This window comes from Vanessa cardui, chromosome 6 (genome assembly GCF_905220365.1).
Source record: "Vanessa cardui chromosome 6, ilVanCard2.1, whole genome shotgun sequence".
Taxonomy (NCBI): domain Eukaryota; kingdom Metazoa; phylum Arthropoda; class Insecta; order Lepidoptera; family Nymphalidae; genus Vanessa; species Vanessa cardui.
Window position 1 is genome coordinate 7,113,825 of NC_061128.1, and position 25,088 is coordinate 7,138,912.

The 25,088-nt window shown below is 31.4% G+C and overlaps 2 protein-coding genes across 3 annotated transcripts in view; one reads left to right on the forward strand and one right to left on the reverse strand.

The window, feature by feature from the left end:
- The first annotated feature begins 6,137 nt into the window (after window positions 1-6,137).
- Window positions 6,138-13,979, forward strand: LOC124530421. The gene is made up of 6 exons (XM_047104587.1): window positions 6,138-7,333; window positions 8,900-9,122; window positions 9,997-10,126; window positions 11,768-11,869; window positions 11,947-12,085; window positions 13,744-13,979. Exons 1-6 carry the CDS (start codon window positions 6,143-6,145, stop codon window positions 13,864-13,866), a joined length of 1,908 nt encoding a protein of 635 aa, XP_046960543.1. The 5' UTR covers window positions 6,138-6,142; the 3' UTR covers window positions 13,867-13,979.
- Window positions 13,980-15,053: 1,074 nt separating this feature from the next.
- Window positions 15,054-25,088, reverse strand: part of LOC124530422 (vitamin K-dependent protein C) — a 37,233-nt gene continuing 27,198 nt past the window's right edge. For both annotated transcript variants that reach the window (XM_047104589.1, XM_047104588.1), the window contains 6 exons: window positions 24,655-24,776; window positions 23,293-23,519; window positions 20,996-21,198; window positions 17,931-18,087; window positions 17,112-17,270; window positions 15,054-15,637 (listed from right to left, as the gene is read on the reverse strand). In XM_047104589.1, coding sequence (XP_046960545.1) covers window positions 15,518-15,637; window positions 17,112-17,270; window positions 17,931-18,087; window positions 20,996-21,198; window positions 23,293-23,519; window positions 24,655-24,776 — 988 coding nt within the window. In that variant the 3' untranslated portion in view covers window positions 15,054-15,517. The remainder of the gene's footprint in view (window positions 15,638-17,111; window positions 17,271-17,930; window positions 18,088-20,995; window positions 21,199-23,292; window positions 23,520-24,654; window positions 24,777-25,088) is intronic.

Genomic DNA, 25,088 nt, shown 5'->3' on the forward strand with positions numbered 1-25,088 from the left:
GACATTTTGTTTTTTTTTTAAATGCATATATTCTTACCAACCAGAAGCTTTTTTAATAAAAAAAATAAGAGACTATTGATATGATCGACTACAATAACTAACTATATGACTGTGTAATAAAAAATGATAATTAACAAAAACATTAATTGCTTTAAATAAATAAATAATAAGAAAAAACTAAAACGTCATATTTTCTATGACTCACAAATAGTATGCCCGAAGTATTCAAACTTCGCGCCAAAAGTAAACCCAAGCAACTAAGCCCAGTATTGCCAGATGGCTATATAATTTTTCCCCTAAAATGTTTTCGAAGCCAGATAAAAGTATTTTGATTAAAATTACCCCTACAAGACATTTTACTTCAAAGGTGAAATAAAAATAAAAAGTAAAACCTAATTATTAATCCAGCTATCTATACCTCGATATTTTTATGATAGGAAAAAAATGTACACATCCGTTCGACAATGAATGGTATTCCTAAGGATCGCTTCGGTTGCACCTATTTAATTATTGCTGAAGTTTGATCTTAAACAAACAAATTCATTGAAATGATTTAATCGAACTACAGGAATGAATGAACATTTAAATGAAGTACTGCGAAAGTCAGTGAGTGATAATTAATTATGGTATTACAGATAATTTGTTAACGTTCGAGTAAAATATTTTTAAAAATTTCCATAATTTCAAACTCCAACTCAAACTCGAATAACTTTATTCAATATAGAAGCATTACACTTTCTTATTGATAGTCAATTGAAACACTACCACCGGTTCGGAAAAGAAAATACCCTGACATGAGAAGAACCGGCGAAAAAAACTCAGCGGGTTTTTTTTTGTTTCATATGTTATATAAATAAACAATTTTATATAAGATGAAATAGCAATTTACATTTTTAAACCCCCAAAGAACCAATGTATTTAGAAGTAACAATATATTATTACAAGAAGATTTGTATGTTTCCTGGATAATTACGAGTTACGACTAATAAATGTTTTAGTTACAGAATAGGAAATAAATACCTACATATATGTATTTGTTTTATAAAACGGTAAGTTAATTATTCCTCTATCTAGTAGTATTATATTGCCTGGGGACAAATGTGTCACATACCTTATTACTAAATTTACATTTCCCTTAAAACGTAACATTTAATAATAAGATTTCAGAATCGGTGAAGAGCGTTTATGTGCTATAGGATATTACAACACTAATGACTTCTCAGTTGATTGCATGCCTTGGGAATGAGACGATCGCCTCCAGGCTATTTCAAATAACTAAAATATATTCATTGTTATCTTATGAAATCAAAAGTTGTAAAAAATACCATAAAAGCAATTCTATATTAAATAAAGATTTTTGAATTTTACTTAACTCTAGTTTATCTGTTTGTGCTGTATTTTTCCAATACCTCGTGCAAATATTCTCTCGTCTAATGCTCGTTTTTCAACAATAACTAGTCCGGAAAGTTGATCAGGAAGAGTTTAGAATATTGAACAGTATTTGTTCGTGATCTAAAAAAATCTGACTATTGTTGGCATTAAAAAATACAGACTGCATATTTCTTAAAAATATCGTACTGTATCTTTATTCATGTACATTTGGTTGATTTTAATTTTTATTTATTTCATAACTTTACATACAATATTAATAGTAGGTATGTTGTAAGTATATTAAACATACAAATTGTCATGTCATGTTAATGGTGAAACACTCACTGATATGTACAACAATGACAAGCGTACGCAACATTCACTAGAAATAGCTGTATTATTAGTGTGATATAATTCTAAACAATGTTTTGAGCGTTAATATGTTTGTAGATTTCAAGCAGCGCCAAGAAATACGAAATATGAATAGTACCAAAATTAAAAAACTTACATTAATCGAAAAGATAAGTATATTCTTTAAACTGTTAGAGTTATATTAATAATTTACCGATAGATCAGTTGCTTTCTATCCGGTAATTTTATAAATATTTTAAATTAAGAATAAAAATCAAGCGAGGAAAGACATACACAAGTAAAAATACATGATCTTATTACTTTTATTATAATATTTCACATATTATATAAGTATGTGTGCCTGTATACTACAGGCAAGAGGGACTCGCTCACTGGCTAACTCAAGCTTGCTACCTAGACGGGCTTGCACAAAACCCAACCATACCAAGTACTACAAAATATCAAAGTATCAAAAGTATATATGAGTAAGTGTATTGCCTCCACTGATGACAGGAGGGGTGGTGCGTTTTTTGCCCAGAGGATCGGAATTGCGATTCAACGGGGAAATGCTGCTAGCATTCTTGCCACCATTCCACGCGGTCAATGCCAATTATTTAATGTTATTAATTCTTATGTTAGTACTATAGTAATTGTAGTACTATTAATCTAATAATCCAACAAACAAAAGTGAAGATGTGAATATTTTAATTAACGAAGTAATTACTGCCTGTAACATTCACTCATACGATTTCTGTGAAATTTTAACCACTTTTTATTTCAAATTGTCAATTTAATGGCGTTTCTTTGGATTATTGTGGTACACGCTTAACTAGATTGAATCGTTAATTAGCAAATTTCAAAGAACTTTGAGACTTAAAAAGTAATTAATATAATATATAATACATTAACAGTTGAGTCTTCTCGTTAATTATTATTGAAGGGTTCTATACTTGGTAATAAGAAAAATTATAATTACGTTTGTGTATGTTAAGCCGATTAACGTGCCGGTTTTAACGAGCTTGATAATAAAAAGGGGAAAGGATCGACGACATACAAAAAAAGAATATTCTTTATCCTATTCCTATTCTTTATCAACTTATCAACATGAGACTAAATTCAGTGGTTTTCACGTGTATGAACTATAAAAACATCATAAAAGGCATCTGAAATATTACGAACTATATTCACTCGCATGCGACAATCACTATAATGTAACTCTAACATTTTAAGGATTGACACATTAATAGCGCAGTTAACCTAAGAGCAGTTTTCAATATTTCGATTGAGCAACGAAATTAGTTCTTCGGGAAAAGCACTGCAGAGATAATTATAAATTTTATCAATGGATGTTCAGGCACTTATAATAACACATATACACCATAAATATTTGTTTATTTAATAAGTATGCATGATATATAGAAACATTGCAGAAAGTATCGACTTTAGAAAACACAAATACTCCAATAAAATTAGCTAATCGACGCGTAGATGAAATATGTTAAACTTACAAACATTACATACCAATTTATAATCAGAATGCAATGACTCAAATATGCTGCTAACGAGTTTCCAAATTCAACCGCCGCGCCAACAAGATTAAATTAGTGATAAATTAAGACCCGAGTCAACAGTAACTCCCGTTATGTTCCAACAACATAATACATATTATTTACAAATGTCTCCGGAGTACTTTCTCAACATTAAGAAGTGTTCCTTCTTAAACAATTAAGCTTCTTAAATTCACTGCCCAATGTTATCTTTTTTTAAGTTTTTGTTGCGGTATAAACTGAAAACCTTCGCGAACTGCACAACTATTCGACGAGAAATGAATGAGTGAATGAATTTCACTTGTTAATATTTCCGTATTGCACCTTTTTGGCAATTCCAATTCCGTCATTAATGAGTACATCATTGAGTGTACGACACTGAATCGTTCAGCTTTTAACGGCATCCGGAAAGTTTATATTTGCAATATATTGCAGTGAGCTATTGAAATAAACGATTTGATGTCATTATCATTCAACTGAATATTGTCATTAAAAGTTGATAAAGTACCAAAATTCGTGCGGAAAACTCTCCACTATTAAAATGACCGAATAAAACAGCGCGGCGGTTGGCAACTAAGATTACATAACCACTACGTTTTATTGGCAGCGCTTAATTGTTCTCATAGCTTATACAAATTAATTAAATTGTACGAAATTTACATAACTAGAAAACGTGCGAAACATTTTTTTTAATTAATTTATTTCTCGTCAGCCTTTCGTGACTGTACTCTTTGAGTATCCTATGATTTGTATTTTACGTGGATTTTTATAGCACTTATATACATTTAATTAACTAACAATCCCTTATATAATATGATATTGATGGAATATGGGACCTTGATGCTTATAAGTTTTGCTAGCATTATTACTATTGTGAAATTTAATATATATGTATTTTCATATCACCCTGTAATAACTAATTCTAATTTCTCCGAATATATGTTTAATATGTTTGAAGTTATTAGATTGTACATAATAATATTTAATTTACTATTAAATATTATTTTTATGATTATTGAATTATCTTTGTTTTTTTTTAAGTTGCTACATGTAAAATGTATGTTTAATTCGATCGATCGTTTGTCGTACGTCTACGATTTGAGAACATTCTCATTGCCTCCACTAGTATCGAAATACTTGGTGTTCAATCCTTGTTTAATTTCGCGGTGAAGGTGATTTGCTTGTTACTTTGGCTTTGCGTAGGGAATTTGGGTGAATCTTCTACCTACCTTTATCACGGTGAAGTATTGTATTTATTCTGGTAAGGATATAATGATTTGCATTCTCTAGAACAACATAAAGATTGAATAACTGAAGAGTATGACAAAATAATTATAGAATTATATTATTTCTTAACATAAATTAGTTCTAGAAAATTATGCTTAAAAATTTTACTTAAAAAGCTTATTTGCTTAAAAAAGCAGAATTCGAAGAAATAGATTAATGATATTGTTTTTTTAATACATATTAAACCTTACAAAATAGAAAAGGCTAAACCTCTTTTGTGGTACAAATATAATAATATCTATACAAAGTTTCAAAGTGATATGGTCATTATAACTGAGATAAAATTTAAGTGATGTATCTGGTGATTGTTTGGGTACCAAACAAGCTTTTTCATTAACTAAATAGCATTTTCATTACATTCGATAACATAGTACTAGTGATTTTATGACAATCAATATCTAATCCTACTGCAATCATATACATAAATATTTTACGTTAATATTCTACATATGACTGAATTGATTAAAGTAGGTATGTTAGTAAGGTATGTTTACTACATTAAATTAACACATAGAATAGTTTATCATATTTTGCTATTTGGAATGATTACAACAAACAACATACAAAAACAGCCTGTAAATTTCCCACTGCGGGGCTAAGGCCCACTCTCCCTTTGAGGAGATTGTTTGGAACGTATTCCACCACGCTGTTTCAATGCGGGTTGGCGGAATACACATATGACAGCATTTGTATGAAATTAGACACATGCAGTAATCCTCACGATGTTTTCCTCCACCGCCGAGCACGAGATGAATCATAAACACAAATTAAGCACATGAATATTCAATGATGCTTGCCTGTGTTTGAACCCGCATGATTGTACTCGTTCTAACAACTGAGTCAATTCGTCTTTGAAATGATTAAATCAGAATTATTTATAAGAGTTGTTTATAATTTACCTATTTCAAACAAACGTACTATACGTTTCAAATGATACACTTTGTACAAAAAGAATTTTCGACTTCAAATTTAAAAGCGAACAAACGTGAAGTATCCTCCCATACAAAAAAAAATCCAAAACAGTTCATAAATAACGGAGTTTGTGAGGTAAACTCCTTCCTTGTTTGAAGTTGAATAAAAAGTTAATTTATTGCTTGCGTTTAATGTGTACTCCATTATACTCCATTTAAAAGTACAACTTTATGAGAAATTTTCAAGATAAATCTTAGATTCAATGTTATTTACTAATAAAATGTAAATATTCTACATATGACTGAATTGATTAAAGTTAAATCCTTCCTAATATGTTGTGAAATCTATTTCAGCTTCGTTCTAAATACTGCACACACAGTTATATTTACAACAAAAAATAATTTTGCCTGACAGCTTTAATTCTCTTTAAAATAACATACATATAATGTGATTAACTATTTTTACTTTCCGTTTCCATTATTTCACAATAATTAAAATGAATATAACCTATTTCTGTAAAACTTTTTGTGTGTAAGAAATGACATTACGTCAAAATATGTGAACATATTTATGCAGCGACGCGCAGTATTGCTGACACATGGATCCCTTTAGATTCAAAAGTTTTATAAGAATGTTTTTTATTGACAAAGCTATACAGTGACATGTTGGGAACAATGTTTATAAAAATTATGGTAGCTGTTTTTGTTTTAAATAAACAAGTGTATAGTGCTGGAGATATGAAATTTAATCATGAAAATAAAAAACAAAATAAATTTAGAGTTACTACGAACACAATGTACGCAAAAAGGAGCGCATTGCAAGTGGAAATAATGAAACGATATAAATTTGAAAAAGAGAGAATGTTATCAAAGAAAACAAACAATATTAAATTAAATAATACGACTTCCAGAAGTCAGGTTAACTCTACGGAAAAAACTGCAGATAACAAGACTAGTCATCGTCATCAAGTATTATTAGTTCATCAAAATCCAAACAAAGAATCATTCCAGCTCCCATGTCTTTCGTCAAACTTACAGACATCGACACCCAGTTACATAGAATTTCATTATTTCGATAATTCAGAGAACTTAAACACATATCCGATTAAAAATCAAAGTTCTGTTAATAATTATAAAATTGCATTTTTACGTCCTCCGCTATTTTTAATACGTTTAAACGATGCAGTTTGCAATATTCCATCAGAAAAAAATATGATCTCATCAGCTCATGTTTTATCAAATACAAATAAATTTAGTAGAGAAAAGTATGCAACGTCTCCAAATATAATTAAATCGCTGAAAGATGATAATACAAAGTACAGACAGTATACATTATTTATCAACAGTCCAAAAGTTAATAACGGAACTTATGGCTATAAAACTACACCAAATATTTATAAAAACGCAAACAGAAACATGTTATCCCGAGAAATAAACAATACTAGAAATATAACTTCCTCAATTTCAACTGAAAGTGAAGAAAGAGAGCCTACGACGGCTTACGATCGTATAAAATTTTTTGAAATATATGACAGCAACACGGATCCTCCAAGGTCGTTGCCCTTTAAAGAAAAAATAGATGAACTTCAAAGTAATAACTACGAAAAATCCAATGTAAATTTAAATAAAGAAAATAATAACGCCTATACAAGTAAGAGCAATTATTTGACAAGATATTTAAAAATATACGGTAATGAAACAAAAAGAGAAATACCTAAATACGTTGAAGAGTACAGTTCTACGTCCACTATTAAAATGAATGATCCAAATGAAATTCCTATTTCGAAGAATTTTCCGTGTTTAAGTCAATCAGCCTCCTGGTCCGAGTTTCCTTTTGTTGCTGTCTATACGTATGAACCAGCCCAGGTATGTTTACTACATTAAATTAACACATAGAATAGTTTATCATATTTTGCTATTTGGAATGATTACAACAAACAACATACAAAAACAGCCTGTAAATTTCCCACTGCGGGGCTAAGGCCCACTCTCCCTTTGAGGAGATTGTTTGGGACGTATTCCACCACGCTGTTTCAATGCGGGTTGGCAAAATACACATATGACAGCATTTGTATGAAATTAGACACATGCAGTAATCCTCACGATGTTTTCCTCCACCGCCGAGCACGAGATGAATCATAAACACAAATTAAGCACATGAATATTCAATGATGCTTGCCTGTGTTTGAACCCGCATGATTGTACTCGTTCTAACAACTGAGTCAATTCGTCTTTGAAATGATTAGATCAGAATTATTTATAAGAGTTGTTTATAATTTACCTATTTCAAACAAACGTACTATACGTTTCAAATGATACACTTTGTACAAAAAGAATTTTCGACTTCAAATTTAAAAGCGAACAAACGCGAAGTATCCTCCCATACAAAAAAAAATCCAAAACAGTTCATAAATAACGGAGTTTGTGAGGTAAACTCCTTCCTTGTTTGAAGTTTGATAAAAAGTTAATTTATTGCTTGCGTTTAATGTGTACTCCATTATACTCCATTTAAAAGTACAACTTTATGAGAAATTTTCAAGATAAATCTTAGATTCAATGTTATTTACTAATAAAATGTAAATGGAGAACATAATAAGACGTAAGAAAAACGTTGAAATGTAATAAGTTACATTGAATCTACAAATTTACATAGATCATCTGTAACAGTATCCGACACTCAATAAAGTTCAAACGTCGCGCGCCTCAGCTTGTCGCGTTTTATTCAGTGAAAGGAGAAATGAGATTTTTATGTACGAACATCTTTGTTCAAATATCTTATAAAGGCACCTTACGTGGCAAATATTGCCAATTCGGAATACTTGTTTTCACTTTATTTATACGTATTTAGACCGGTTATATAAACGTTGATTTTATTATAGTATAAATTCTTAAAAACGAATATTTTCCAGTGGCATCACATGCATATATTAAATGTATCTCGTATAAAGCGGTGAAGTAAAACAATCATCGAAAATAACATTAATCGAATCAAAATGATTGTACACTATTTTTGTGTTGTTTTTGTTGTGGAATAAGCTCCTAAAAATCGCCTCAAGTTATCTTTTAAAATTACCACATATATAGCGATTATGTCTATTAGTTATTTATTGAAATTTATTAATGATGTATCATTATCAACTTGGTGGTAGGACTTTGTGCAAGCCCGTCTGGATAGTATTGTTGTGTTCCGGTTTGAAGGGTGAGTGAGTCAGTGTAATTATAGGCACAAGGGACATAACATCGTAGTTCCCAAGGTTGGTGGCGCATTGACGATGTAAGGAATAGTTAATATTTCTTACAGCTTCATTGTCTATGGGTGATGATGACCACTTACCATCAGGTGGCCCATATGCTCGTTCGCCAACTTATATCATAAAAAGAAAAAAAAAGACACGAGAAATCTTTAAACCTAAACAAAATATTATATTAAAGGTTCACTGTGATTGTGCATCAATTAGCTCTCACTGGTTAGTATCATCAGCTACGTGTCTGTATCTACACCACAAGGATCTTAGAATAGACGGACAATCGGCTTTTGTAAGCTACTGCAGCAATAATTGGAGATACCCCGGTCGAATTGCATACGTCCGACGAAGCCTCCTCCATCCTCGTTTCAAGCCGACAGATGAAACTCGACGACAACTTTATAACATAGGTAATCTTTTTCTCAAAATCACAAATCAAAATAAACTTTATTCAAGTAGGCTTTTACAAGCACTTTTGAATCGTCATTTTACAATTAAGTGAAGCTACCACCGGTTCGAAAAGTAGATTCTACCGAGAAGAACCGGCAAGAAACTCATTAGTTACTCTGTTTTAACATTTAAAAAATACAAAGTCATGTTAATTAAATACAATTATTTAAATTGATATATCCTGCTTGGAAGTCAACAGGTATTAACTCCACACTTTTTATCATCTATAATATATATATTGTATCGAATAATATGCTAAAAAAGCCATATCAAGATATATTTTAAAATATGGACATGTTGTCAGTGGCTTCTGTGTATCTCAGCTTTAGTTTGATTCGATATTATTTTCGTGTGCCTGCAAGTTTTTAGTACCATACCATTCATCACAATATATTGAAAAATTGATTTGCGTATTTTAACCGAAACAAACAGGTGGGACCTGTCTGCTGAACTCCGATGTATATAGATATATACTATACATAGTTAACTATAAAGCCCTCTAAATATCCCGGATACATTTTATCTCCCTAATGAAAATAACCATCATGTTTTGATTTCATCGCTTTCCAAGTGCCTTCTCTGCAAAAATTCGTATGTAAAATTCTCAAGCTCTAAAAAAATCTCGAAAACATTTTAACCTGTTGACAAAAATTCTTTACTTTTTCAATTTTTAAAATTTAAATAGAGTAAAATTTCAATTAAAAATTAAAGTAGCTCCAAACGGGTGTCAATATTATTCGACAGATTAAAATGCTTTTCAGTCGAATTTTGCATTCAATTTAGAAACTATGCAATAATATTTCAAGTGAGTTAACAAATTATAAACATTTTCAGGCGTCATTCAAATTACAAGTTCAATGGCAAACACCTGCAATGGATGGCAGCCAATATCGTTAATGTCACATCAGTTTGTGGCTGGCCCTGATGGGACTTTAGCAACTGCCGTCGGCTGGGGATTAGATCGGTTTCTGCATTTAATTAATACACTTATAAACGAGTATACTTTAACATTTAACCTAGTTTTAATACTGGTTGCGTATATTTTATTTAAATTCATAATCATTTTGGAAATTAATTCTAAGACAGACTACAATATTACAGGAAACAAAATGTCAATAATATTTAACACGTATTAGACGTTTTTCAGAGTTACCACTGAGTCATTACGGTATTTGATAATTTAGTTGTGCTTGCTCGCAGTCGACCACGCAAGTTACGGCTAGAATTTACTAATGAGTTCGGAACTAAACTACCATGTGCTTAATTCGTGTTGATAATTCTTCTAATCTTAAAGGAATTAATCGTGAGGACCTGCATGAGTCTTGTAAAAATCAGTATTGCATCAGCATGCTCTGACCTTCTTCTTCTTATTCGATTTTTATAGTATTTCTATTTCATATATTCAGTCGAAGCCTATTTTGCCTCAAAGAATATTACATAATAAGTTTCAACTTATTTCCCAACAAAAACCGTAGAGAATACAAAATTGGTTGAAGATGTATAGTGAATACAAATAATTTTGAATAGATATAAATTATACTGGCCAGTGACTAAATAACTGGCCGCAAACAACAATTGATATTAAAAACATAATAAAAAATATAAGAATAGCATTATCCTGTAAATGTCATTGTGGTGACATTAGGAGGTCCTTATCCTCCTCTTCTTTGAGATGAAATGTACAAATGTACGCTGTAATATGCCTTAAGCGTTTATACTAACGCCTTTTATATCTGTCATTTGATACAAAACATAAGCAAATAAGTTTTTTTATTGTCTTTAGAATCGTATAAATAAAAATATATTTATTCAGATGAGTAACGCGATCAACATATTCACAAAAAATAAATAGATTATATTAATAATACGCTAATACAGTGTGATACGCCATTTTATATATTTATAACAACATAATACAATTATTAATATAAATCAAGTAAAATTAAAGAGGCTAGATAAGAAATAACATAAATAAATGAACAAAAAATATAATAATAACACTGAAAACAGTCCTTGTACTGCTGCCAATTCAGTGCTTCCATTGAAAGTAAATCAATATGATACGTTATTTTAAAAACAAAAAAAATTAACAAAAATTCAGTTTAAATTTACATATTCAAAATAAATCAAGTAATTGTAAAATTTTATTAAACATATGAATGTCTTTATAAAATAATTATTACGCTTAATTATATATATTCATAGAAATTAGTGAGTTTTATTTTCGCATATTAATCGAAATAAAGTCAATAACTACAATATTATAATTGCAAAGAACATAAGAAAGAAGTAAGGAAATCAGTTAAAGGTTATAATCTTTATTTCGCTTTGAAAATAAATTCTAATCTCAGGTTAAGGAAAATCGGCGAAAAAATCTCAACAATTTTTTTTTTAACATACCTTATAAGTACACATGAATGGACTTCAGCGGTTTTTTTGAACTATTGATAAGGATCGCAAAATATTGGGCTCGTAGCTTTTAAAAAGTACCTTCGATATCAAGACTGAAAACATTTCGTAAATACAATGTTACCATAACCATTAACCCGAATAGCAACTGTATTTTACGTTATCGTCCCGTTTTGACCTTGTACGTATTTTGCAGATACGATACTAGACATAGTACTTCCGAACTACCTTTACATCCACTAATGTTGTACCGAAGTCTCGTCTTCTCTGATTCATGTCCTGGAAACTCCGGCTACAGGTGCGATAACATAATTAGTACATCCATATATATTCCAAGCGAAACTGAACTAAATTAATTCTGTGTTTACGTTTCAGCAAAGCGAAGCTCTTTAATGAAGAAAGTGTTAAAAATGTATACTGTCTCTCATTGCCACCTTATATTAAGGAAGAGAACGATACAGTTCACGGCAGTCTCCTTTTGGTGGGAGGAAAATTGATAGCGCTTTATTTGCAGGTTTTTATTCAGTATTTTATATAATAGCTTACGTTACTTTAGTGACCTGATATAACTGTTTGTTTTGGGATTATAAAAACTGTATTTTAAATACCTACTTATCCGTCAAATTAATCATTATCATTTCGGAGCAGGACCGGCATTTAAATCGGTCGCTATAATTCTTACATGGCTACTTTAATGCAACTATGAGACATAGTAAATTGTAAATTCGTTTATATTGTCTGTGGCTTATTTTGTAAAGAGGAAAACAAGACGCTTCTTGAAAAAAAATAATACTTCTTCAATAACTACTACTGTTTTCACTTGTTATTCATGAATACTTTTGGTAATGGATGCTTTATAATCGGCTAATAAAACTTATGTAGGTTGAATGAGCAGAAAATTGAAACTGGTAATTAAATTAATACATAGATATTACAAAACTATCTTGTACTTTCAGGATAAGCATATTCACTGTGGTTTGTTAAGTGTAGGTATATATTTTACTAACCATACAGAACAACAACATACATACACCTTTCTTTAAAAGATAAATCACAATGAATAATATTGTGTTTTAAAATAGGAAAAACTTAAAAAAAATTTAGTCCATATTATTTCGCACACAGTATGTACATTTGCAATTAAATAAAATGAGGCTATTTGATATAACATATTAATATTACGACGGTACCGACGGCCAAATCGCTTGGCTTGATACTTTTTACGCAATATACATTTTTATTATTATTTAAAATATATATAATACGGTGAATACTTTATCCGTGCAGACATATAGTCGAGACATGTAGTTATTATTCGCGTGAGATCCGATAATGTCGCTCATAATTAGCAAATTCTGCAAAGTAATGTTACTTATATTGTGACTAGAGTTTTTGACAGCACCGTCAAGGAATATCGTATTTCATATTCAAAGTCATTTTCAGAAAGCAAGTATTTTATTATTATCGTCATAGTTTCTGAGAAATACCTTCGAGAAAATTCCTTGTTCATTTTGTTAAGCCAGATTTATCTCTACAGGAACATAGCATGTATGAAATAACTGATTTAAGAAACTGTATTTATAACGTTCGAGGGCCCACGCATATTCATAATATATTATTTTTGTAAGAAAAATATTCTTATATAGTCTAATGTTGACCTATTATGTTAATATAGCTTATCGGTCTAGTAGATAACACTAGCTTATCTTCACAAAGTTACGTACAAATATTAAATGAGATATACTTCTTTCGTTATACATACGTAGCGGTCACTTTGTATCTGCTACGAATATTTTTATTGGCTAATATTTATTTTGGTAAAAGTGCTGGGCTAAGGCCTCCTCTCCCATTAAGGGTTTGGAACATATTCCACCACGCTGTTCCAATGCGGGTTGGTAGCATTCACATGTAGCAGAATTTCTACGAAATTAGACACATGCAGGTTTCCTCACGATGTTTTCCTTCACCGCCGAGCACGAGATGAATTATAAACACAAATTAAGCACATACATATATATATAGTGGTGCTTGCCTGGTGCGCCATCTCGGCTCCTATTTTTTTTAAACTAGTTATAAAATATAACGTGTATGTAGTATTAAAACGTCAATCAGCTTGGTGAACTTTGAATAATTCACTTTGAAATTTAGTTGTTATATTTTGTATTTTTTCAGGAAGAGCGACGTCCCTGGGGAGTACAATCAGCGCAGTATACTAGCATTTGGCGCTTAATCCCATGGCTGCTCGATGTAGCGCAGGAAATAGACGAACAAGACCCATTAGATGCAGAAATATAAAATTCTCTTGCAGAAATATTTGAAACAATATTAGTTCTGATATATTTTGTATGTAATTAATATTTATTAGAATTTTTGACATTCGGTATTCAAATAAGGACAAATAGAGCCAATAATGCCAAAGAGCATATTTACAAGAATGTTTGACAAATTTAACGTTTTCGGATTGTTTTTATTATAAAATGTTCATTCTTGACAGCTGACGTGCTTCTTTAAAATTAAATTATTTAAAATACGTTATTAGGATTATCATAAAAAAAAACAATATTAAATTAGAGAGGCTTTATTCACGTGTATACATACTAAATAACAAAATTTGAAATACATAATAAATATTGAATACAAAATGTGTATTTTTAAATGTAGCTTACATCAAATAAGAATAACATAAATCTTGATCATCCCAATACAATTATTTTTAGAAAAATGGATTTCGAAATTTTATTACAAAATCAAATATAATTTTGTACTTCGCAATCATTAAAATAACGAAAAGTAATATCAGTATTGGTTCCTCTCGTTCTAATGCAGCAGTTTAGTTTTTAATTTAGCTAAATGGAAGAGATTCATACTAAATTTCCTTTATTATATAATTAGCACTGAGAAAACTTGAGTCACGGCTGCATACGTTTTCACAGGCTTTTATTTAACTAGATGTTTTTTTTAGTTTTATATTTCGTCGAACAGAAGCTATCCTACGAATTTCAAATTTTACATTGGTTCAGTGAAATTTTGTAGAAAGCATGTTCCGATTTTACACCAAAGATAAGCCAGACGAACGAATTCCACGAGTATTAACCTCAAAGATACGAAAATCTATAATAATATCATAACATAAGTTAGTCTGAAGATAGTTTGAGTCCTGGAGATTAACTGTATACGAAATAAACGTCACTCAGATAAAATCTCGAGACTAAATTGTATACCTAAAAGATTTGGCAATTGATTTTCCAGAACGGTCCATCAACAGACTTTAGTACTAAGTCGTAATAGAATTTGCAACGTCAAACTATTCAAGCATAGTGATAAAATTAATACGAATCCAATAGAATAGTATATCTTTGTCTCTACAAAATTATCTTTATAGTACAAAACACTATATTCAGGATTGTATGTTCTAAGAACAATTATAATGCAAAATTTTGTATTTCGATACGTCAGGCTCGAATCAAAACGAGAAATAAATACCTAAAGTAAATTTCAGTATTAACTCAAGTCGAATTCGTTTTGCTAATAAACGGTAGTAGATTTTCGAAAACGTTTCGTATTATTTTCGAGGTTTATATTATATATAGGAACAATTTTAACAGCTATTTATTATATACAAGAACAATAGGTTACTGATGTACAATGACCTGGAGGGGTACGAAAACAATTGCCGATCGATTTAACAAATATAGAATATCTCGAGAATTTAAAGCAATTAACAATTGAAATATAATTGGTTCAAATCAAGAGCATTTCATAACGAAGATTGTATATAATGGCTATGTGTACGAAATATATTAAAAACATAGCCATTAATTCACAAGTGTTTTGATAGGCCAAGTTCCCCTTTTACGCTTGTAAAAAATAATTCTAGTTTCTGCCTGAGAAAACGTTCCGAGAAAAATAAATTTACATCTCAAATGTCACTTTGATTATTTTTTAATCAGTCGTCGAAGTATTTGTTATTCATGACGTCACGCATCCACGACACGTAACCGGATGTCCTTGTGTAAATACCGTATTTGCCTCGTTTACCACATCCGTCACCAAAACTCGTAATACCCTGAAAAAAAGGCTTTGTAACAGTCACTGTAAATAATATAAATATAAATGAGCGTTAGTCTTTTTCTTTTTCCTAATCTATTTATCTAATTGTGATGAAACTTTGCAGTAACGTTCCATATACACTCGCCAAAAATTTCTAGCACAAATAAACATATTTGTGTTCGGTCAATATTAACGCTGCATATAAACTTGATGGTCTTTATGAAAGCTCTCTAGGTAGATACCAAACAGCAATACTTAGTATCGTTGCAGTCCAATTGTAAAGGTACTTACACTTACCTTTTCAAGTGGACAACGACAGACGATAGTAGCCAGTAAAAATAAAGGCAATGACAAATGGAAAAAAGTCTGACCTGATATGTACAGTTTTTAAAATTGTATTTGATTCCAATTACTACATCGCATTGGCAATGTAAAGTTAAAACAATTTATCGCCAATGTAAATAGCAACCCTGCTCGTCCGCTCGCAATTAAATTATAAAAAAACCGGCCAAGAGCGGGTAGTTCCGTACAATTCCGTTCCGTATCTATAAAAACGACGAAAAATCATGTTTTTTGTATAGTCCTAATTAAATATTAATTTTATTCCGTCTTTAGATTTTGTTGTTATAGCAACAACAGAAACACATCGTGTGTAAAAAAATCAATTGTGTAACTATAATGGTTAATGGGATCCAACCTGGTAACAAGTGGATAGCGGATTCTTAATAGGGTCCATTTTACCCTCTAGCTATGGATCTCAAGAAAATGAATTATGTAGATCCGTCTTCTATCAGTGGAAACCGGGAAGTATTGCTATGTGGTATAGTAACTGATGAGTACTCTTCGTCAATCTTACGGTTTATATATATTTACAATGTTCATATATGACTGCAGTATTTAAAACAGAATCACTAAATACGTTTAGTCTGTTATTTAAAAAAAAAAATCACAATGAAATAGATAAAAATGAGGTTTATTGTAACCTCGTTTACTTAAGTTTTAAAATCTAAAATCTGTGCCAAGAAAAGTGACTTCGGAAGAATACAAATCGCCTGCAATTTTAAGCTCGAACTGAAAACGAAATAACATGATTCGTTAAATTTCTATTACACTTATATTATTGTCAATTTTCTAGGTCTAAAATTTCTCGGACGAACGTTGAAATTTAATATATCTTATTACGAAATAGACGGCAAAGAGAGAAATATAACTTGCCTTCAAGTACAGTTTTCTTCGCGTACCCTATATATAATATAAATTAATTAATTATTCAGACTATGCAACAAAAAATAAAGAATATTATTTGTTGCTGTTACTAATTACCTAATGCAAAATACGATAAATAATTGTATTATTATCAGCTACTCCTCAGGCAACATAAAAACGTATAATATTTCTATATTTCTTAATACATACAGACTAATATTATTATTTCTTATAATATGATTTAAATGACATTAAATTTGATGACTTTCGTATATCATATTTACCTGTAAGAAGTATCGCATATTCCGGTCTCGGCATAACAGGGGACCGCCGGAATCCCCGGCGCAAGAGTCCCTGTGACCACGCCCCGCGCACATCATGTTGTCTGTTATGGCATATTGCCAGTAAGAACGACGACAAACCCCCTGCTGTATTGTGGATACCTGTAATTTGAAAAAAAAAATAACTAAACAATAAACATACAAATTATTCGTAAGTACTATAAAATCTGATCAATAAAATCCGATCTAATTTTAGCTACTACCGGTTAGAAGCTTTGGTTAAGTTTGTAGCCGAGCACAGACTGACAAACAGACAATCTACTCTTCACGGTCTCGTAATAAACAGATTGTCTTGTGTAATTTGATTAAAATATGATCATAATATTTCTCGCGTAAGCTCATTTACAGCCTCTAGAAGTCTAGACTAAAAACAACTATTAAACAGTTAATGTTCTTTTGTACAGGAACTTAAGTCATTTACGAGTACGTTTATGTCAAATTCCTAAATAATGTAATGCATAAAAACACCACGGTTCCAAAATAGAAAAGGATAAATAAATATCTGGTACCAGATATGATTTATTAATATATATTAGTGTATATTTTATTAAACCTGTTCTGTAAAATACATCGGATTTCGTTTATTATATAAATAACTAAGAATAAGTAAATCTTTAAAAAATATTCATATTCTTATTAATAATTGTTCTATTTTTTTGTTGACAATTAATGGCTTGTAAAATGGCGCTATTGACTATATTTATTACAAATATCTATTTTATATAATATATTTTTCAATAAATATAAAAGTTAAATAGATACCTGAGCTTCATGTAGTATTCTGGTACCGTGTACGTCGGTCGGGCGTTTCTTTCCCCAACCTAATATTATACATGTCGAATGTGGCGGTAATATCTGATGCGGCTTGGGTAAGCAAGCAACTCCGTGTCCTAAGTCGGGTCTGGCTGGCTCAGGCAATCTATAATCAACGTGGAAGTTATTTGAATAAGACGCGTTCAAGGAACTCGCCAGTCTGTATAATTTTTTATGATAAAAATAAAAATTTTACCAACGGATTACAGACCGAGATTTTAAATAGTGGCATTGAAATAGCTTTTAGTAAACTTTGAATAATGAAATGTAAAGAAAGTAGGAAATTATTTCCGTGGTGTCTTAAGTTCAGTAGAGAAAAAAGGGCATTTTTGGGTCTCAATGGCAGTGAATAAACACTGCACCCAATAAACTCATTCAAGGGGAAAGCAGATAAAGTTGAATAATGTTTGGCTATTTTTCGCAAAACTAGAACAATAAATCCGTGAATTAGAAAAACTCAAGAATTTCAGAAAGAATTTATGATGTCTTTTTTGTGTATTTTTTTATGGTATAGGTTGGCAGACGAGCATACGGGTCACCTGATGGTAAGTGGTCACCATCATCCATAGACAATGACGCTGTAAGAGATATTAACTATTCCTTACATCGTCAATGTGCCACCAACCTTGGGAACTAAGATGTTATGACTGCCTTGTGCCTGTAGTTACACTGGCTCACTCACCCTTCAGACCGGAACACAACAATATTGAGTACTGTTATTTGGCGGTAGAATAACTGATGAGTGGGTGGTATCTACCCAGACGGGCTTGCACAAAGCCCTACCGCCAAGTAAAATCAGAGATGTAGATTCACTACCTTATACAGCAGGTAATCACGGAAAATTACTTTAGAGCAAAACCTGATGATATTAACACAACCCGGAGTTTAGTTCAGCGCAGATAACTTAGGACATTGGTATAACGTCTAGACCAATAAGAAAATAGTGATTTTTATCAACATAATAGATAACCCACAATTCGGCCTCGGTTTCTTCAAGAGATAAGGCATCTATTGTACCCTTTTTACTTTGATGGTGTGTTTTATGTTTGTGTTATACAAAAGATAATTAATTTAATTGCTTTTGATAATTAGCCGGAAACAGTCACAAAGCTTAGAGCGATGTTATCATAATATTATTTGGACATCATCAAGTATTCAATTGATTGAAATGTCATTTCAATGAATGCTTAATCCGTGTTTAATTGGGCGCATAAACGAAGTCGTTAAACAAGCTTTAAACTTGTCAGTTTTATTTGCACAGATTAACAATAAAATAATAATATTAAAAGACACATATCTTTGAAAAAGACTAGCACTTTTGGTGTTAATTGAGTCTTCCTTGTCCTTTGATTTGAGTTTTAAAACTAAAAACAATTTCACTCTTAGTATAATATAATAATATCTCTTATTATTAGAAAAATATTGCCATATAAATCTTTCAAAGTTTATCCGTGATAGATACAAATAATAGTATGTTTAACTTTCTGTGAAAAAAAATTAATGGGTTATGTGTATATAAATATAATCCATTTCGTGCTAAGTGGCAAAAGTTAATATCGTGAGAAAGCCTGCATGTGTCACATGATATTTAGCCACATGTAATCCATTAACTTGATAAACTTATCCTTAAGAGGAAATTCCTTTATTATTCCCATATTTGCAGTATTAACATATTTATCATATATAGGTATTTCATTCAATAGCTTATTTAATTTTCCCTGAATAATCTAATACAAATTAAATTGAAAATGTTTACAGTACATTTTTTACATCATATGTTTCCGTTAAAAAACATCCTTTGAGGCATCGTTCGTATTTCTCAAGGGTTAAACACAGAATTGTCAGGGCCGCGTTCAGGGTCCTTGAAGTAATAACGGCGACCGACTTACGATGTTTCTTCGTCATGTCTATGTGGTATACCGATATTTGTGACATGTGAAATAAAACTGGTTTTTACGGATTTAAACCGCGTATATTAATTATTTTTATCATCCCGACGTATCACTTTACAGCGTTCGTGGTCACGGGTAGAAACGTCGTAGAACGTCGGGATGTTAAAAATAATTAATATACGCGATTTAAATCCGTTAAAACAAGTTTTATTTCAATGAGTAATAATCGCGAAAATCTAAGACAACATTACTTGTGACATGTGTTCTGCTATACGATATTATTTTTGCACGACCCGATGATTCGTGAACATCAGTTTTTGAAAGCCGGAATGCATCTTGTTAGGTTTTACTGTCACCATCTCGGTCAAGTCTCTTCATATAGATCACTACATTAAAAAAGACTTTTTTTTATAAGGACTATCAAATATTTTGCTTTTTTCATGGTCTTTGTATGTATTATAAAAAATATATATCCGGTATGATCCGGTCAGCCTCTATCCTATATCTCTCAGAAATTATAACTTAACTATCATAATTTAAAAGCTTCATATACCTCGGATTCATTGACAAATGAAAGTTTTACATTTCTCACTTAACTCAAATAACTTGAGCTGTCTTGAATTAATAGACTTCTATTGAATGTTAAACTTGGATTTCGCATTTTTTAACAACAACCAAAGCTTCTCAAATATATAGAAATACAGAATAACATATACAACGACAACAACAACAACAACAGCCTGTAAATTCCTACTGCTGGGCTAAAGGCCTCCTCTCCCTTTGAGAAGAAGGTTTGGAACATATTCCACCACGCTGTTCCAATGCGGGTTGGTGGAATACACATGTGGCAGAATTTCTATGAAATTTGTCACATGCAGGTTTCCTCACGATGTTTTCCTTCACCGCTGACCACGAGATGAATTATAAAGACAAATTAAGCACATGAATCAGCGGTGCTTGCCTGGGTTTGAACCCGCAATCATCGGTTAAGATGCACGCGTTCTAACCACTGGGCCATCTCGACTCTTATAATAACTAATAAGTGCACCCCAATGTCAGAAATGAGCAACTTAAACATTACTCATATGAATCTATTTCAAAGTTAATAAATCGAATAGTTACCTTAGTAAAGCGACATCGTTTACGACAGTGTCTGGGTCGTAGTGGGGATGTATGACAGCCTCGGTAACTCTCATCTCGATCTCTCCGTGGCTGCGCACGAGCAAGTCATGCTCCCCCAGTCGCACGTAGAGGCGTTTCCTTACGCAATGAGCCGCTGTCACCACCCACCGTAAGGCTACCAATGTGCCACCACAAAACGCTTCCTATAATAACAAATTATTACATCGCTAAGAAAAAAGGCTGTGCTCGGTTAAAAAAAAAAAAAACGAAATTTCAATGGTTTTAAGCAATAAGTATAAATGCTGTATGTTTACAGGAAACATACAATGAAGAACGTTAAATACACTGAAATACACTGTGGCTTTAATGTAGATTAAAATGCCCCTTTACAGCATGTAATATAAATAAGTATTTTTGAAGATATTATGGATTTTAAAAGCAGAGACATAGTAGTTTGTATTTTATAGGCTGTGAATGTTGTATAAAAAGACATTCTGTATTATATTCAATGTCACCATAGCACCCGTGCGAAGTCGATGCGACACGCTGTTTCAATATAAATAAAAAATGTATTATATAAAATATATGTTCCATGAATATTAATACTTCTGTTACATCAAAAAAACAACAACCTGTAAATTCCCACTGCTGGACTAAAGGCCTCCTCTCCCTTTGAGGAGAAGGTTTGGAACATATTCCACAACGCTGTTCCAATGCAGGTTGGTGGAATACACATGTGGCAGAATTTCTATGAAATTTGTCACGTGAAGGTTTCCTCACGATGTTTTCCTTCACCGCTGAGCACGAGATGAATTATAAAGACAAACTAAGCACATGAATCAGCGGTGCTTGCCTGGGTTTGAACCCGCAATCATCGGTTAAGATGCACGCGTTTTTACCACTGGGCCATTTTGACTCGTGATATATATAACTTTATTTATATTTAATAACTGCATGAAATTATTACCTAGTATTTTGAATGCAATCGTAAACGTCAAACAGGGCAGCCATTGAAATTCATGTCATTGAATTTTACGAATTTAATACCGACATATCTCGATTTTACAAATATAATTTTTTAACGATCTATAATTGGATAGGTTCTGATTGGTTCTGTCGCAGACACTACACTCTACGATACTATTAATATAGATTAAAAACAATGTGTTATGTTTGTTCAAAACTAGATTATAACAATGTAAATGTTTTATTAGTATATGTAAAGCAGATGTGATTAAACACTGCGGAACATTAATTATTTTAGGAGGGTCGCAAAATTGCCTCGATATTAATGAAGAAACTTTGTAGGTAAGTGAAATTCTTACGCCCAGATTCATAAAATTATGATTGTAACATTCTGCCTTTTATTAATATTTTCTTTTAATTAAAACACAATATGTACATTATGAGAATTCATTGTGTTCCATTATTAAAATATATTCGGTTTAGCTTATGATTTTATATTAGACTAGTGACCGGGCCTGGCTTCGCACGAGTGCAATTTGTTAATAAATTAAATGAAAAGTGAACTTAGCAAGAAAATACTGTGTCTATATTTATGTTATAGTTTACAAACATGTGTCATAAATAAGAAACATAAGGTAAGCGCACGAAACAGACTTTTAGGTTTAATATCATTCGACAATTTTATACAAAATATTTTTAAAGTATGTATACAATAATGTATACATAATATATTGAATAGTTTACGGAGATAAAGGTAGAGTAAAATAACTAACATACTATACTTATGTACAGTTTTAATAGAATAGGGTTATTTCATTTGAAATGACAAAATCGAAGTACAAAAATACCTACAGAAATACATGCTTTTTGATGCACAGTAGTATACATATACTCTACCAAGCTCCGACCTATTACTGAAAGGTTTTCGACGAAAAAACTCAACAATTTGTCATTGGTGTTTGTAACCAGTACCTTGGGATTTGTGGAATTATAATCAGCCATTAGACCAACGAGCCGATCAAAATGTAGGTAATATAAAAATATTTGATCACTAAAGTTACAGCCAAAAATAATTCACCTGTAGGGAAAGAAAAAAACACAAAACTGTCGAGATATCTTTCTTTATCTATTATCAAAAAATGATTTCTATAATATTACCCAATTATGAAAACCCAGTGGTAAATACTTGCTCGGTTTACTAATCAGAAAGTCGTCTGTTCTAAACACTGATGCCTTAGATCTTAGCGTTTGTTATATATGTAGTTTGTTTGGTAACTCCAATTGATAGCAAAAGAAAGGTAATATAATCAAATATTATCCGATTAACTTACCTTATACCGATTTAGGACAGCAACTTGCCAAATCCACTTTCCTGGTGGCGCTGCTCTACCTCCTATGATGCGGACCATTTCTTTCATTTTAGCCCGGAGTCGACCATACGGAGAACCGCGGTATCTGCCAAGTTTACCGCAAGGCGGCAGTTTTGAGGATAGCGCTCTAGAATCTTCTGGATGCATAGCTGGCACCGGCTCGGGCATAGTTTCGACGAGATTATTTTCTGAAATTTTTATACTAAAATATTTTTTTTAAGAATAAAATGCTCACAAAAGATTAACTGTATTCTACGAAGGAGCTTATCTGATATTTATAATATTCTACGAAATTCATTATGAAAGATTCTAGCGTGTAAAATAATAAAAGGATGAATATATTAAAATTTTCTTTTTTTTTTTTAATATGCAACTACTTAATTTCCAGACGTATCGATACTAATCGTACTTTGAAAACTTTTACAGTTAATACAATCATAAGTGTTTACTAAACTTCCACTTAATCAAGTATCGAATAGAACCTAAGTTGTACGAATAAGTTACATACGGTATATTTAGAACGTTTACAATTTTATATGCGATAATCAGCTTTTTTATTTTATCATTTCAAAATTTGAAACATGAGAAAACTTGGAAACAGGTAACAATTATTGAAGATTAAAATAATTTATTATTGTTTCATATGTAGCAGAGACGATAAAATTTAAATTAATTAATTTGTGTAATTTAAAGGTAAATATTTTTTCAGTGCAGCATAATTAATGAGCAGCTTAATTTGGCACCGTTCGTTAGGCCAATAACCGGAACCGTAGCCTGCCAAATGACATCATTCCACAGATGGACTGACATTTAAATTTTAAAAATGGAACATCTCATATTTTAAATTAATATTTCACTTTTATACTGATAAATGCTATCATATCATTTATTTATTATTATCGGAAAATTTTATGTGAAACAATGTCCGACTCTGAAATAAAATATGATATTAATAAATTATTTGTTAATCAAGCGTATTGCAAGTATGATACATATGACTTTCTTTAAATAATGCATAGGATAAGCGTAGCTGCAGAATTGTATACGACTAACAACCAGTTACTGTGTTTTACGCATCGTTATGACATGGTATGTCAGTAGCCGATCGTTTTCGAGTTGAGGGTAAACCGACAAATAGTATTGAAGCGTTAATAGAGAAATCTGTTAAAGTTGTTCCTGATTCTTTTATGTAACGTGTCATTGAAATATTTAAGTTATGTCTCAAAAGCAAAACGCAACGTTTCTTGTATACAGTAACAGCACATAAGTCGTTACGGGTTAATAGATAAAAGTTGTTAGCTGGATACCTATGTGCAATTTCACCTGAGTCCTTTCGTCGCTGCATTCTGCCACGAATCCACTGATAGCAAAAGCTATCCTCCAAGTAGCAATACGCAGACTGTCGTATTACTTTTCGTCCGCATACAGCTGGCTTCAAACAATGTCTACGGAATAGAATTTCAATGTGCTAACTGTTGTTACAATGCATTGGTGCAATGTTATGATAATACAAGTTTGAAAATTGTTGAACATAATGTAAAATTGGTGTTACGCAATACAGTTGTATTGTTAATTGTACTGTTAATTTATTCATTATCAAAATACGAGTAGTAGAGATAAATCAAATTAAACTTCTTGATCGTTAATTCCGAGATTGGTCGTTAATTCCAAGAAATAAAGACGTTTGCAAAATGATTTCAGAAAAAGTTCGACGTCCACCTTTTCTGGCATCATTAGCCAAATCTCAGGATATTTCT